The 16,876-nt window shown below is 37.0% G+C and overlaps 1 protein-coding gene and 1 pseudogene across 10 annotated transcripts in view; one reads left to right on the top strand and one right to left on the bottom strand.

Moving 5' to 3' along the window:
* HERC1 (HECT and RLD domain containing E3 ubiquitin protein ligase family member 1) overlaps positions 1 to 16,876 on the top strand; it is a 177,553-nt gene that overhangs the window by 25,158 nt on the left and 135,519 nt on the right. For all 10 annotated transcript variants that reach the window (XR_004905037.1, XR_004905043.1, XR_004905041.1 and 7 more), the window contains one exon: positions 14,544 to 15,499. Coding sequence is in view for 2 of the 10 variants with exons in the window: in XM_036034506.1 (XP_035890399.1) it covers positions 14,570 to 15,499 (930 nt within the window). In the remaining 8 variants the exon portion in view is untranslated. The remainder of the gene's footprint in view (positions 1 to 14,543; positions 15,500 to 16,876) is intronic.
* On the bottom strand, positions 898 to 4,952 carry LOC114492812 (annotated as a pseudogene).

Below are 16,876 nucleotides of genomic sequence, written 5' to 3'. Positions count from 1 at the left end.
AATCTTTGCTTTGAATCCTGATTTTCCTTCTTGTCACTGTATATTCTCTGAATATTTTGCTTTATTTCATTTTGGGTATCTTTCATTTGATCTTTTATTTTTTGACCAAGCTCAATCAGTACTCTTCCTTCCTTCCCCTCACTCTTAAAAAAATAAAAATAAAAATAAACTTTTGTGTGCTCACAACTGTAAACCTACTTTTGCCCCATCTTGTATAGTTATAGAAGACTTTTTAAAAAATGTACAAATGGAACTGACCTTAGTTCATTAGTGAATATGCTAGGGTATACATCCCTCTGATTTACTTTTAAGCCAGTTAGTATTTGGTGCTATTATGTCCCCCCATCCTCATTTCTTTTGATATCATCGATAGTCTAAATTTTATCTTTTTCTTTCTCAAAATCAGATTCACATATTTGTATTCTGAGATTGTGTGAGGAGCTAGCCTTAGTACCTGCTTCAAACATTATTTCCCCATTATTTATTTTAGAAGGCCTCATAAGAATGATTTTTTGAGGTGTAAATTGGACATATCATTGGGAATTCAGTGAGGGTAAGTTTACCAAAAACATTATGATTGCCATGACCTTAGGCTTTAGATGCTAGCAAATTAAAGGTTCTGAAGAAGGGAGAAGAGATTTTTCTCTACTATGTATGATGAGGACCACTGGCTTTTTCATGCCTCTAGAAAGCCTGCTTTTGTTGAAATCTATTGTCTGGTTCATGGCCACTGGTCAGTTACAAATTAATGTATCCTGCATGTGCTGACATTTCTATTTGCATTTGTGCACTAATTGCATCTATTTGTGTAACAGGTTGTTGAACTTGACTACTTGATAACTTGCTTTACTCTTTTTGTTCTCAAAGATTCTTTCATTATAAAGTACATTGGTATTCTAAAACCCAGAGGTTGGTAGCAGCCAATTCTTTGGAATCGTATTGAAAACAGAATAATTCAAAACATGGTAAATTTGCTTATAGCTAGTTGTCAACTTTTTGTACTAAAACATTGTAATGATATAATGAGTTAAAATAATTCCTGTATTTGTCAACAAGAGTTACTGTATTTCTAAGGTTACACTAATTTTCATGATGGAATATAAAAGAAAGAACTTAAAATAGTTCAGATTACTTACCTTTGGGGGTTACATGGTTAACAGAGACCATACAATGCAGTGCCTAACATTTATTTTTATAGTTTCAAAGTACTTCTATGTAAGAGACTTTCTATGTAAGAAAATTCCAATATGAAAAAGATAATTGTGGGTTAAGCTTATTAAACCAGTTTTAATTGGGGTCGAATGGGGAGCTGATAGATCTGAATTAGTACACGAAAGAAGTATCTAATTTGTTAGGTAGAGAGGAAGGGGTGGGCATTCTAGGGGGCAGCAGCATGAGTAAGAGTAGGAGTGAACACATCTCAGCTGAATGCTGGTAAGTATTGTAGGGTGCCTGCCTGACAAGAGCAGAGGAAGGGGCATGGGGTGGTTAAGATTTGATAGGTTGGAGGAAATAGTTGGTTGTGAGCCTTGCAGAGCAGAGTAAGGAATTTTAATTCTAGGGAACTATATCACTTAGAGTCCTGGCAGGAAATAAATAGACTAGTTACAGAGATTTGGGTAGGATTAAGGAAAGCAACAAGGGATTGAAGTTTCCAAGGCCTATAAATATTGAGGAGCCATTGATACTTTTAAGCCAAAGGGGGCAAGAACAGGAACACTGAAGCCTGATGAGAGCTGGAACAGTGGAAGCCAAACAGTGGATAGGACCCGTAGCTGTAGAGGAGAGGGGTCTGAGGTAGAGAGAAAGCCAGGGACATAAGGACCCCAATAACTTCTTCTGACCCCCTGATTTCTTGCTAGTGCCTCTCATTGTCCCTACCCAACTAAAGGCCAGGGAAGCTTTGGCAGTGTAGTCCTAGAAGTCAGCCTTAAACGGCACCAAGCAGAATATGGAAGGGTAGAGATTTAGTTTGGAGACAGGGGTTAAATAGAGTATGTGTAGCCCAGAACCCATTTAAAATTATTGTAAATTTGTAAGCAGAGGAATGTTGCTTTTTTGTTTGTTTGTTTTGGTTGGAATTTAATCTTTATTTACAGGACACTGCAGAAATAAAGCCATTGAAAAAAGCTTCATACAGTATGTACAGTTTGGGACTGTTAAAGTATAGTTTTGTTGTAAAAAGTGCTATAATAACAAACCATATTTAGAAAGAGTTCTTAGTAGAGAAATACCAAATGTACACAGCAAACAACTTTTTATGCCTCAGTTGTACAGTCTAAAAGTTAAAAGTCCCAGGAGTGTCATCCTGAATTTGGAACATGTAGCCATCAGAGGTGGTGTCTGGCACAACATTCTAATCTTCCTCTACAGAGAAATACTTCTCAATCAAGTTTAGTGAACATTTGTACACAGACTAATTTTCATGGTTTTGTAGAGCTTTAGTTTTGTCAAAACCTCCACATTCTTCAGCTGTTCTACTAACTTTCTCAGTTTCACCTAGTTCCTTAGCAGCCTGAAGGATATTTGAAATGGCATCCAGAATAACCAGAATGATTTTGGTATCCTTTTCAGTTAAGTTGTTCATCAGTGGTTATTAAGTCACAATGAACAAGCTATGCAATCTGTTCAGCTCTTCCACCTCTTATATAGTTGGTTTCAGCCCATACAGCTTCCCTGTGTCTTAAAGCCTGCCTTAGAGAAAACAACAATAAGAACTAGGACTCATCCAGGATTCACAACTTGCTGTATTTTGTCCTGGTGGCCAGCAGTGATGTTTGACATTGTCCATGTAGATTCCTTCTGAATCTTAGTTTTGGAGTTTATTATCAGGCAGGGAAAGATAGCAAATACTCCTGCATCTATTACAACCCGATTCTGTTCTTCTGTCCTAGTGACAATATTTCCTATGATTCTTAATGTGGGAGTTATAATTGGCAGTTCAGTAGCTCCTAGGAGCTTCACAAATTGGGCCACAACTTCTATTTTCACAACCATTTTAATCCATTCATTTGGGCCATCAGTAAGGTAGGAAATGGCCCAGCAGATATTTGCTAACACATCTGAATCATCATGATATGGGAGATGAACTAAAGTAGGAAGAATCTGCTCAGTGGCATCTAGCAGGGGTGCAGGATTCTTGTGACAAAGGTTTGAAAGTGCCTGGGTAAGATTACATAAGTAACCACATGCTAATGATGACATTATCAGGAACTGGAAGAAGAGCCAACATGGGTCAGCTGCACCATACTTTATAACCAAGTCTTAGAAAACTGAACCATCACCTGCTATGGTCCCTAGAGCCCATGTAACTTGTTCACTGATGTGAGAATGGGGAGATGTCAATGGAGAAATGAATGCTGGGATAGCATCTCCATCAACTGTAGCCTAGATCTGTTCCCGTGTCCTGGAAGCGATGTTAGTGAGGGCCCAAGCACATTCAAACTGAATGGGACTACAGTCAGTTTTGCTAAAGGACACAAATTTTGGAATCAAATCAGTCCAGATTATGTTGTCTATGGGTGGCTGCTTTTCCCTAGAAAGCAGTTTTCTTGCAGCCTAAGTAGCTTGGAGCTGGCTTTCCAAATTGTTGCTATTTATGCCTTTGACAATGTCTGTCCTCAACAGACCAATTTACAGAGCCCTAGGTATTATGGTTTTCCTGCAGTGGAGAAATGGCATCATTGGGAAAACAAACTTACATTTCTTCTTTTCAGCATCTGATCATCCTTAGCTTTCCTCAGCTTCACATTAACTTCTGTTCAGCAGTGTCTCATTTCTGTACTCTCTTTCCCCTTGTTCTTGAATCTGTTTAGGTGGGCAGCTGGTGAATTAGCATTCTTGTTGGTGCACATGGTTATGAGACAAAGGTGAGATAGCTACACAGCCACCTCACGTTTTCATAGGAGGTGGTGCGGGGACAGGCTGTGGTTCAGTTGCTCTGAAAATGTCCAACACAGGTTAGCCTGCAGACTGTGTGACCAGCAGAGGAATGTTATACTGAAAATGTTCTTGTGGGAAGATTTGGTTTAGTGGATTTTGAGGGTCTTAAAAAAATTAATACATCAGGCAAAGTTCCAATTTATAACAAAAAAGGCAGAATGAAATCTGTTATCAGATTTATCCTCATAGCCCAAGGAAGACCTTCACAACCTCTCGATTTTTAACCATCTTATGTGGATGTGGGACCTGCCCATTCCTATGTGGCTTCTTCTTTATATCCTTAGTTACAGAACTTCTGTTTAGCTAGATTTCAGGTGGTTCTCAATGATAATTGTTCTGTAGTTATAGTTTTGATGTGGTCATGAGAGGATGTGAGAACCACATTTACCTAATCTACCCTTAATGTGCTTTTTGAAGAACAAAAGTTTTAAATTTTGATAAAGTTCATGGAATCATATTTTTGAGACCTGTTTAAGAAATCTTTGCCTAATCCAGGGTTGCTAAGATTTCTTTCTCATGTTTCCTTCTAGAGATTTTCTTCCTTGTGTTCTGTTCTAGAGATCTTATATTTGAGTCTACTTACCAATTAGAGTTGATTTTTGTATATGGTATGCAATTAGGGTCAAAGTTCATTGTTTTCTACATGCATATCCAGTTATTTCAGCACCCTTTGTTGAAGATTATCCTTTCCCCAGTAAACTGCCTTAGCACCTTAGTTAAAAATCAGTTGGCCATGTACATGTGGGCCTTTCTCAAGTTTTGCTTCTGTTCTCTTGATATCTCTTGATTCCAGTGTACATGTCTTGATTACTGTAGCTTCATAGTTAGCCTTAAAGTCAAATAATGGCATTTCTCCAGCTTTGTTCTCTGTCAATATTATTTTCTTATTATTAGTTCTTTGCATTTGTCTCACAGGAACTTGTTCTTCTGTCCCACAAGTCTCTGACCAGAACTGTGAAAAGTGTTTTGTTGTTGTTAACTCATTTGGGATCATTTAATGTTATCTTGAGATAGTGTATCAATTGACAATTGATACATTGAAACCTTCTGAGGTTTTTCATTTTAAAAAATTTAGAGTGATAGAACATGTGAAACCACCATGATAGTGATAAGAAGTAGCATGGTTTAGTGGTTAAGAGGTCGGATGTCAGACTGCACTGGTTTGAATCCTTACTCTACTAATTACTGGCAGTGTGACCTTGGGCTAAACTATTTAGTCTCTCTGTGTGTCTGTTTCCTTTCCTGGCAAATGAGAATAATAATAACTATTTCCTAGAGTTGTTCTGAGGTTAAGTAAGATAACACAAGTAAAGTTTTAGTACCAGTGCCTGCCTCATAGACTGTACTTAAAGAATGTTAACTTCTATTACTCTCTTTAACTAGAGAATGTTAGAAAGCTTCAGAATTTGATAAATTTGCTTGTGGGAGGTATTAAGTCTACACCTGTGCTCAAATCCATCTTCCCGCATTTATTTCAGTTTAAAAAGATAATGGCAATGCTATTTGGCTTATTTTCCAGTCCCATGTTTTGATGGAGAACTTGGTACTTTTATATATGCAATTAAATTTGGTTTTGTGCATTGGACCATGAGTGGAAAAAAGAACAATTGACCTTTAGTTGTATTAACTATACTGTAAATACAAACAATAGCAGTTTTTTTTTCAATGCCATTATTCAGCTGGTTCATCAGGATTGTGAATTGGTGGTTCTTGGAACAAGCAAAAGCCCATTAGTATGATTCAATTTTGTGGATAGTTCTTTACTTGCTGAATAAGCATGTTTGCTTCCTAGTTTTTTTTCTGGCTAGTTCTAATTATTGATGGAGCAAAACAATTTGCCAGCAAACCCAGCAAGTCTTTTCTTTTTCTAAGTATACTCACTTTCCAAATAGTGAAAACAACAATAACAACAAAATTCTCTTTCTTTTTATCAGGTGTTTAATGTTGTGGAGCCAAATATTCATAATTGTATGATTTAATGAGTAAGAATCAACCAGTCAGCCTAAACGAAGCCCTCTAGAGGGGAAGTCTTGGGGCAGGGGTTGAGGAGAGCTGGATTACAATCTACACTTAATTTTGAGGTGCAGAACTTTGCAAATGGGTTGTCTTTTCTGCTTTTCCAGAAATGCCCTTGAGAAGTATTGACATCTTTTCATTTATTTAATTTATTAAGTATATCTTATTGATTATGCTATTATAGTTGTTCCATATTTTTCTCTCCCTTCTATCCCCCTTTACCCTGCACCTCCCCTCCCTCCAGCATTCTCTGTCCTGCCTTTGTTCATGCCCATGGATCATACATATAAGCTCTTTGGCTTCTCCTTTCCCTATACTGTTCTTAACTTCCCCCTGTATATTCTGTACCTAACCATTTATGCTTCTTATTCCTTGTACCTTTCCCCTCATTATCCCTGTTCCCCTCCCTACTGATAACTTTCCATGTGATCTCCATTTCTGTGATTCTGTTCTGTTCTAGTTTGCTTAGTTTTTTTTTTTTTTTTTTAGGTTCAGTTGTTGATAGTTGTGAGTTTGTCATTTTACTGTTAATAGTTTTTGATCTTCTTTTTCTTAGATAAGTCCCTTTAACATTTCATGTAATAAGGGCTTGGTGTTTTGAACTCCTTTAGCTTTACCTTATCTGGGAAGCACTTTATATGCCCTTCCATTCTAAATGATAGCTAGAATGGATAGCATCCATTCTAAATGGATGTAGGTCCTTGCCTTTCATGACTTCCAATATTTCTTTTCAGCTCCTTCTTGCCTGTAAGGTTTCTTTTGAGAAATCAGCTGATAGTCTTATGGGAATTCCTTTGTAGGTAACTGTCTCCTTTTCTCTTGCTGCTTTTAAGATTCTCTCTCCCTATCTTTAATCTTGGATAGTGTAATTATGATGCATCTTGGTGTGTTTCTCCTTGGATCCAATTTCTTTGGGCCTCTGAGCTTCCTGGACTTGCATGTCTACTTCCTTCACCAGATTGGGGAAGTTTTCTTCATTATGTTTTCAAATAAGTTTTCAATTTCTTGTTCTTTCTGTTCTCCTTCTGGCATCCATATGATTCAGATGTTGGAACGTTAAAAGTTGTCCTGGAGGTTCCTAAGCCTCTCCTCGTCTTTTTGAATTCTTGTTTCTTCATTCTGTTTTGGTTGAATGTTTATTTCTTCTTTCTCTAAATTGTTGCTTTGAGTCCCAGTTTCCTTCCCTTCACTGTTGGTTCCCTGTATAGTTTGCTTTCTTTCACTCTGTATAGCCTTCACTTCTTTGTCTATTTTGTGACCATACTCAATCATACCTGTGAGCATCCTGATTACCAGTGTTTTGAACTCTGCATCTGATAGGTTGGCTGTCACTTTGTCGTTTAGTTCTATTTTTGGAATTTTGATCTGTTCTTTCATTTGGGCCATATTTTTTTGTCTCAGTGCACCTGTTATGTTGTAAGGGTCGGAGCCTTAGGTATTCACCAGGATGGGACAACCCACTTGGCTGTGCTGTGGCACTATATGTGGGGGATGGGTCTGAGAGGGAACAATGCTGCTTGCTTGCCTTTTGCTCCTCTTTCAGTCACTGCCCTTGCTTTCCACAGTGGATTGTGCCCTTTCAGGTACTGATTCACATATGGATGGGCTTGTGTACATTGTAGGATCCTGTGGGCCCCTTCAACAGACTCTCCTGTGAGACTGGGAGTTTCTCCTGCCACTGCATCCCCCTTAAGTTTTTACAGCCAGAGGTTTTTGAGTCTTAAGTTTCCTGTGCTTGGACCCTGGGTTGCCTGGTCTGTGTTGCTCCCCAGTTGTTCCTCCCAGTTTATCTGCATATGAATGTCGGATATCATGGTCTACCAGCTGTTGCCTGGTCTGCCCTGTTCACTTGTCATATGTCCTTGCTGCCCTGGCTGCCCATCTAGGCCCCTCCTACCATTCTGTATGAATGTTTCTTCTTTAACTCTGTGGTTGTCAGACTTCTGTACAGTTTGATTTTCTGGCAGTTCTGGCTATTTTTTGTTTTGTTTTTAAATTGGTTGTTATTCTTCTTTTGGTTGTGCAAGGAAGTGAAGCATATCTACTTATACCTCCATCTTGAATGGAAGCTTAGAAGCTCTGACAGCTTTTTTTTTTTTAATGAATCTGTGAAGCCATAAATTTAGAGCTTCATAAAGTTATTGTGGGTGTGGCAGAGGTGGTAGTAAATGACAAATTTTTTTTTAATCCTCACACAAAGACATGCTTATTGATTTCTTTTTTTAGAGAAGGGGAAGAGAGAGGGCTGAGAAGGGGAGAAAGGTCAATATGAGAGAGAACCATCGGGTGGTTGCCTCTTGCATGTGCCCCAAGTGCAGCAAACTTGCAAACCCAGCATGTGCCATGACCGGGGGTCAAACCCATAACTTTTTGGTTTACGGGATGACACTCCAGCCAACCGAGCCACACCAGCCAGGGCCAAATTCAGTTTTAAACATGTGGAAATTAACATTCTTTTGGAATATGTGAATGTGTATATCATGTTAGCAGTGGATATTCAGGTATAGAAATTTGGACCAGGCTCATTAGCATATAAGAAGTAGGTGAAAGTCTTGGGAGTAGCTGGAATTATTCCAAAAATATATGTACAGTGAGAGGAGGAAATAGAAATGGAGTATAGATAGATCCATGGGGTCTCTCCTCTATGGTACCACCACATTTGGAATCGCTTGTTTTAAAGTGCTTTCATTATACCAGTTCAGAGTAAGATAAGATCTAAATTTAATGGATTCTATGCAAATAATGAAGCACATAAACCCACATTTCTCAGCTCAATTCAGCAAATATTTATTGAGGTCCCTCTAGGTGGTTTGCCTTTGCAGAGCACTGGCATTATAAGCAAAATGGAAACTGTCTTTGCCCTTACAGACCCTATAGACTAGTATGAGAGGAAATTAAATAAATAATCATGCAAATAGTACATAATTGCAAACTGTGCAAAATCCTGTGACAGTAAAGTACTAGGTGCTGAGTGAGCATTTTAAAAGAGGGACCTGGGCTCATATGGGTGCTGTCAAATACAGTGTCCCTGAGGAAGTGACATTTAATTCAACTAATAATTATTGAGGATCTAATATGTTCCTGGTACTGAGCTGTTTAAACTGAGAACTTGTTTAAACTAGGCTAGAGATATGGGTGGTGTAGCTCAGTAGATTGAGCACTGACCTACAAACCAAAAGGTTGCTGGTTCAGTTCCCAGTCAGGGCACATGCCTAGGTTGGGGACCAGATCCCCAGTTGGGGAGCATGCGGGAGGCAACTGATGTTTCTCTCCCACATCAATGTTTCTCTCCCTTTCTCTCTCCCTTCCTCTCTCTCTAAAGTAAAATCTTAAAAAAACAAGAAACTAGACTAGACATTAACAGGGTAAAAGAAGGTGGGATGGAAGGCAGGCTCTAAGTAGAGGGAACCACCTGTGCCAAGGTCTTGCAGTAGAAAGGAGGATGGTGCCCTCCAGTAATTGAGCATTTTAGGTGTAGTTATAGAAGGGAGAGAGGTCAGTTCTTGGCCTTAACTGACACATTAGACTAGATGGACTCAATGGTTATTTTTAGGACCTTTCACCCTCAAAACAGTAGAATATACATTCTTTTTAAGTACACTTGGAACATTTTCCAGGATAGACCACATGTTAGGTCACAAAACAAGTGTCAGTAAATTTAAGAAGATTGAAATAATACCAAGCATCTTCTTCAATGACAATGACTTAAAACTAGAAATTGATTACAGGAAGAATATTGAAAAATAAAACAAATGTGGAGGCTAAATAACATGTTGCTGAACAATGAATAGGTTAACAAGGGGATCAAGGAAGAAATCAAAAGACAACTTTGACACAAATGAAAATGAAAGCACATTGATCCCAAATCTGTTGGACCCAACCAAAGCATTCCTAAGAGAGAAACTAATAGCAATACAAGCATACCTCAAAAAAGGAGAAATCTCAGACAATCTAACCTTATACTTAAAGGAACTAGAAGAAGAAAAAACAAAGCCCAAAGTGAGTAGGAGAAAGGAAATAATAAAGACCAGAGCAGAAACAAACAAAATAGTCCAAAAAAAAAAAAAAAAAGGCTAACAGAAAAGATCAGTGAAACCAAGAGCTGGTTGTTTGAAAAAGTAAATGAAATTGAGAAAGCTTTAGACAGACTCAGAAATTAAAGAGTAGAAATGACAATTAACACCATAGAAATAAATAAAAGAGGTTATAAGGAATTACTGTGAACAATTATATGCCCAAATGTTGGACAATTTGGAAGAAATGGATGAATTACTAGAAATATCCAGTCTTTCAAGGCAGAATCAGGAAGAAACAGAACATCTGAACAGACTGATAACTAGTAATGAAATCAAATCAGTAATAAACAAAACTCCCAACAAACAAGAGCCCTGGGCCAGATGACTTCACAGGTGAATTTTATCAAACATTCAAAGAATAATTAATACCTATCCTTCTCAAACTATTCCAAAAGAATTCAAGAGGGAATATTCCCAAACTCATTTTACAAGACCAAAATAACTCTGATACCCAAACCAGGCACTACAATAAAAGAAAATAGTAGGTGAATATCTCTGATGAACAGATGCAAAAATCCTTAGCAAAATAGTAGCAAACCACAATCAGCAATACATTAAAAAGATCATATGCCATGATCAAGGGGGATTTATTTCCAGGATGCAAGGCTGGTTCAATATCCTTAAATTGATGAGCATGATACACCACATCAACAAAAACAAAGGATAAAATTATATGATTCCATTGATAGATGCAAAAAGAATTTGACAAAATGCAACATTTATTTATGATAAAAAAGAAACTACTCAAAGTGGGGCTAGAGGGAACGTACCTCAACATAATGAAGGCCATATGTGAAAAACCTACAGCTAAAAGCATTTCTTTAAAATCAGGAACAAAACAAGAATTTCTGCTTTCAGAACTTTTATTCAACATAGTATCGGAAGTCTTAGCCACAGCAGTTAGACAAGAAAAAGAAATAAAAGGCATCCAGATTGGAAAGGAATAAATAAAATTGACATTATTTGTTGATGACATGAACCTGAAAGAATTCACAAAAAACTCTTAGAACTAATAAAAGAATTCTGGAAAGTAGTAGGATACAAAATTAGTATTCAGAAATTGCTTTCATTTTTATACACCAATAGTGAACTCTTGGAAAGAGAAACCAGAAACCATCCCATATGCAGTTGCATCAGTAAGAATAAAATACCTAGGAGTAAATTTAAGTAAGGTGGTAAAAAGACCTGTACTCAGAAAACTATAAGACATTGAAGAAATGAAAGAAGGTACAAATAAATGGAAAAATATACCATGCTCATGGATAGGAAGAATTAATATCATTGAAATGTTTACATTACCAAAAGCCATCAGTAGATTCACTGCAGTCTCTATTAAAATACCAATCACAATTTTCACATAACTAGAACTAATAATCCTAGAGTGTATATGGAACCACAAAAGACCCTGAATAGCCAAAGTAATCTTGAGAAAGAATAATAAAGTTGGAGGTATTGGGTTGGACAAAATTGGTGAATTTTTGTGTAGCTGTTTTAATCGTGAAGATGGAAGAAATACGCAACATTTTTGGCATATTATGCTTTATTATTTCAAGAAAGGTAAAAATGTAACAAACAAAAAAATATTTGTGCAGTGTATGGAGAAGGTACTGTGACTGATCGAATGTGTCAAAAGTGGTCTGTGAGTCTTGTGCTGGAGATTTCTTGCTGGCAAAGTACCATAGTCCAGTAGATCGATTGAAGTTGATAGCGATCAAATCAAGACATTGAGAGCGATCAACATTATACTATGTGGGAGATAGCTAACATACTCAAAATATCCAAATCAATAAAGTTATTAGTGAAAATGAAAAATGTGTCTTTTATGAAAAACCTTAAATGGACTTTTTGGCCAACCTAATAGTAACTATGTTATGCATTTTTATGTTAATCAATTTAAAATATCTGATATCTACTGGGTGCTCAGTAAAAGTTTGTGAATTTAAAATTTTAAATATTAAAATTAACTTGGAAACTACTAAATTTAGCCACTTTAATATCCTTTTAAATTTATTTAAAAATTTTTAAAGATTTTAATTTATTTTTAGACAGAGAGGAATAGAGGGAGAAAGAGAGGGAGAGAAACATCAATATGTGGTTGCCTCTTACACACCCCATACTGGGGACCTGGCCTGCAACCCAGGCATGTGCCCTTACTGGGAATTGAACTGGCGACTTTTTACTTTGCAAGATGACACCCAACTGAGTCACACCAGTTAGGGCTGAATTTCTTTTTTATGAATTCACAATTGGATGAATCTGTAATGGCATCCTGTAATTTTATTTTTTAGTTCATCACTCATACTTGGTGTATATTTACTTATATATTTGTTGTATATTTGATTGCCCATATTGATTCTGTTTTCTTTTGGTAACATATCTTAAGTTGATTTTGGGGAAGCACTTTCTTCCATATCCTTTAAAAAATAATTTATTGAATAAAAACTCACATAATATACAATTCACCATTTTAAAGTGAATAATTCAGTTGTATTTAGTAAATTCACAATATCTTGCAATCACCATCTCAATCTAGTTCCATTAAGTGGTTTTTCTTTATTCTCCTTCCCATCAACTCCTGGCAGCCATTAACTTTCTTTTCGTCTCTGTATTTGCCAATTCTGGTCATTTCATATAAATAGAATCACGTAATATGTAGTCTTTTGTGTCTGGCTTCTTTCACTTAGCATAATATTTACAAGGCTCAATCTTGTAGCATATTTGAATTGATAAAATCTTAATCTTAGAGTTGGATGGGATATTATAGGGCATCAAGGCCAACCACCCCTCCACAGTAGAGGATATATACTTTTCTGTGGTATATCTACCGTGTGATCACTGAGAATATAAGTATTTTTATAATACAGTATCCTTTGAAATAAAGCCACTTATGAGAGAAAGACAGAGAGTGAGAAACACTGATTGATTGCCTCCCACACTCGCCTCAGCTGGGGACTGAACTCATCATCTAGGTTATGTGCCCTGACTGGGGATCAAACCTGTATCATTTTGTTGTACTGGGATCATGCTCCAACCAATTGAGCCACCCAGCCAGGTTGGGGCAACCACTATTTTGATTTAAGTCTTTATGAGCATGTAGTTTTGGGGGGGTAAATTCCTAGGAGAGGAATTTTGGGTATATGTTTAATCTTGTAAGGAACTGACGTCTTTCTAAAGTGATTGTTTCTCTTTACACTCTCACAAAAATTTGCGAGAATTCTGGTTGCTCTGTATCCTTGCTCACATTTGGTGTTGTCAGTCTTGTTTTAGCCATACTTGTGGGTGTGTAACAGCATTTCTTTGTGTTTATAATTTGCATCTTCTTGATGAATAATGATGTTGAGTACTTTTCTTGTGCTTATTGACCATTAATATATCTTCTGTGAAGTTTTGTTAACATCTTTTGCCCATTTTAAAATTAGGTTGTCTTTTTACTATTGAATTGTAGGAGACCTTTACATTTCTTGGATGCCAGTGCTTTGTGGGATATATATTTTGTGAATATTTTAGTATTTTAAGTACTTTTTAAAAATAAATATTGAGCACTGGCTAATTACTGGATGACAGCAATAAACAAATTATACAAAAACATTTGTTCCATTTTGTAGTCATTGTAGTTCCTCAGTGTACAGTCACAGAGACCAGTAGGAATGCTCCTTCAGTGATCCAGGAGATGATGGCTTGGACCAGGGTTTTAGCAATGGTGGGGATGTGAACTATTTGGATTCTTAATATTTTTTGAAAGTAGGCTGACTAATTAAATTTGTAGTATAAGAGAAGGAGGAATCAATGATGACTCCCAAGTTTTTTTTTGCCAAAGGAACTGAACTAGAAGAGTAGAGTTACCACTAATTAATTATTTAAAAAATATTTATTGATTTGAGAGAGAGAAATATTGATCTGTTGTTCCACCTATTTATACATTCATTGGTTGACCCCTGTGTATGCCTCAACTGGGGATCAAAACAGCAACCCAGGCACATCAGGACAATGCTCCAACCAAGTAAGCTACATAGCCAGGGACAAGTTGCCATTTATTCAAATGAGGAAGTTTATAGAAGAACAGTTTGGGGAAGAGGGGTGGTACTGTTAGATTAGGAATTCAATTTTGAATATGTTGAGTTTGAGATGCCTATTAGATAGCTACATGGAGAGGTCAGGTGGGCAATTGTATATGTGAGTTTGGACTTCAGAAAAGAGGTCTGGGTTGAAGATACAAATTTGAGAGTAATCAGCATGTAGAACTTAGTATTATACTGACCGTAGGAGCAGAACTAATTTTTAAAATAAGATTTTTATTATGGCATAATTTTAGATTTACACAAACGTTGCAAAGATAGTATAGAATTTCCATATGACCTTCACCCACTTTTCCCTACTATTAATCTTACGTAACCATGGTACATTACTGTTAACTGGTCTGGACTTTATTTGAAAGTAAGATGGAAGTTTAAAAACGTTTTATAAATTATCCATATAAGTTTTTGATTGCTTTTTCTTCTTCGTCTGCAGGACTAATGGCTAAAGAGTAAATCACCATGGCAACTATGGTTCCACCAGTGAAATTGAAATGGCTTGAACACCTCAATAGTTCTTGGATTACAGAGGACAGTGAATCTATTGCCACAAGAGAGGGGGTTGCTGTTCTATATTCTAAACTGGTCAGTAATAAGGAAGTAGTACCTTTGCCCCAACAAGTTTTGTGCCTCAAAGGACCACAGCTACCAGATTTTGAACGTGAGTCTCTTTCAAGTGATGAGCAGGACCACTATTTGGATGCCCTTCTTAGTAGCCAGCTAGCACTAGCGAAGATGGTATGTTCAGATTCTCCATTTGCCGGGGCACTTCGAAAACGACTGCTTGTACTCCAGCGTGTCTTCTATGCACTTTCTAATAAATACCACGACAAAGGCAAAGTGAAACAGCAGCAGCATTCTCCGGAGAGCAGCTCTGGTTCAGCAGATGTCCATTCTGTTAGTGAACGTCCCCGGTCAAGCACTGATGCACTTATAGAAATGGGTGTTCGAACTGGTCTAAGTTTATTATTTGCACTTCTAAGACAAAGCTGGATGATGCCTGTGTCAGGACCTGGTCTCAGTCTTTGCAACGATGTTATTCATACTGCAATTGAAGTCGTGAGCTCTTTACCACCATTATCGTTAGCAAATGAAAGCAAGATTCCTCCTATGGGCTTGGACTGCTTATCACAAGTAACAACATTTCTTAAAGGAGTAACTATTCCCAATTCTGGGGCAGACACTTTAGGTCGTAGATTAGCTTCTGAATTGCTGCTTGGTTTAGCAGCTCAGCGAGGCTCTTTGAGGTACCTTCTTGAATGGATAGAAATGGCTTTAGGGGCTTCAGCAGTTGTAAATTCCTTGGAGAAAAACAAATTACTACCAAGCCAGGAAGGAATGATCAGCTTTGACTGCTTTATGACGATACTAATGCAGATGAGGCGTTCTTTGGTATGTATTATAAATCTCAGCTTAAAAATTTTTATCAACAACTTTGGGAAAAGTCAACCAGGCCTTTAATGAATTTGTGGTAATAGTGAATGATTTGAGAGTTCTGATGATTGTGAGGTGATTTAAATATTTTATATACTTTGAGTGAAAAAACTTTTATACTAGCTGATGTGAACATGTGATTCAAGGACAGGCTAGTTGGTACAGTTAAGGCCACTGGATCAGGAGTCAGGGTTGTAGTTTTAGTTTTATGACTTTTTATGTGAACTTGGGAAATTCATCTAGCTTTTCTGTGTTGTAATAAACTCATGTAAAATGAGGGTAGAGGTCTTTTTATAAAAACCTGTAGTTTTATCCTCACTTTTTATTAAGCATTGTGCCAAGTGTTGTTGTGGGCCCTAGGCATATAGCTTAGTAAGGGAATCAAACAATACATATATAATTTCAGGTAGTGAGAAGTCCTAAGAAATAAAACTAGGGAAAGGGAGCTTATCACACAAAACTATAGGCCCGGGGCAGACAGAGAGTGGAGAGGGGAAAAGTGTACGCTTAATGTGGTCAGGGAAGGACTCTGAATTGTGACATTTGAGCAGAGACCTGAATGAAGGGGAGTGATGAAGTAATAAGCAAAGATCTCTGTTCCTGGAGGAAATTAATTGCTTGACTGTCATTAAGAAACTAACTTTGGGTACCCATATTAAAGAATAAACAGTAAATTATGGTGTAGTGTGATCAATCTCAAGAATTTTTAAGACTGAAATATAATGCCTTTGTGAAAACTGAGAATAAAAATTCAATTAAGAATACATATTTAGCCCTAGCCAGAAGGTTCAGTTGGTTGGAGCGGGTTTGATTCCTGGTCAGGGTACATAAGTAGGTTGCAGATTCAATCCCTAGTCAAGGTGCATATGGGAGACAAGTGATTGATGGTACTCTCTCACATTGGTGTTTCTCTCCCTCTCTCCTTTCCTCTCTCGTCAGTAAAGATATCCTCGGGTGGGGATTAAAAAGTAAAACAGCAATACAAATTTAGAATATGAAGACTGAAACATTTATAAACTGACTTAATTTCAGTTGGGTTACAGTGATTGATCTCTTTGGTGTCCTTTGTTATCAAATGTCAATTAACAAATTTAGTTAAAATAGCTAAAAATGCTACTTACAAATTATGTATGTATATTTCAAGATTCCCCCTTCCCCCTACCCCCAAAACAAGTGGAAAGCTCTTGGGTTAATAGGAATGTTTCATAAATACAAATGTTGAATACATTTTAAAATGAGGGCATTTAATTTTCATCTGTTTTACCTTTGATTTTTACAAAATAATTTACTGTAAATAAGTAGTTGAAGATTTCGGGTCATAATATGTTTGAAAAT

Source organism: Phyllostomus discolor, chromosome 1, assembly GCF_004126475.2.
Source record: "Phyllostomus discolor isolate MPI-MPIP mPhyDis1 chromosome 1, mPhyDis1.pri.v3, whole genome shotgun sequence".
NCBI lineage: Eukaryota > Metazoa > Chordata > Mammalia > Chiroptera > Phyllostomidae > Phyllostomus > Phyllostomus discolor.
This window is presented reverse-complemented; position numbering and strand designations above follow the sequence as displayed.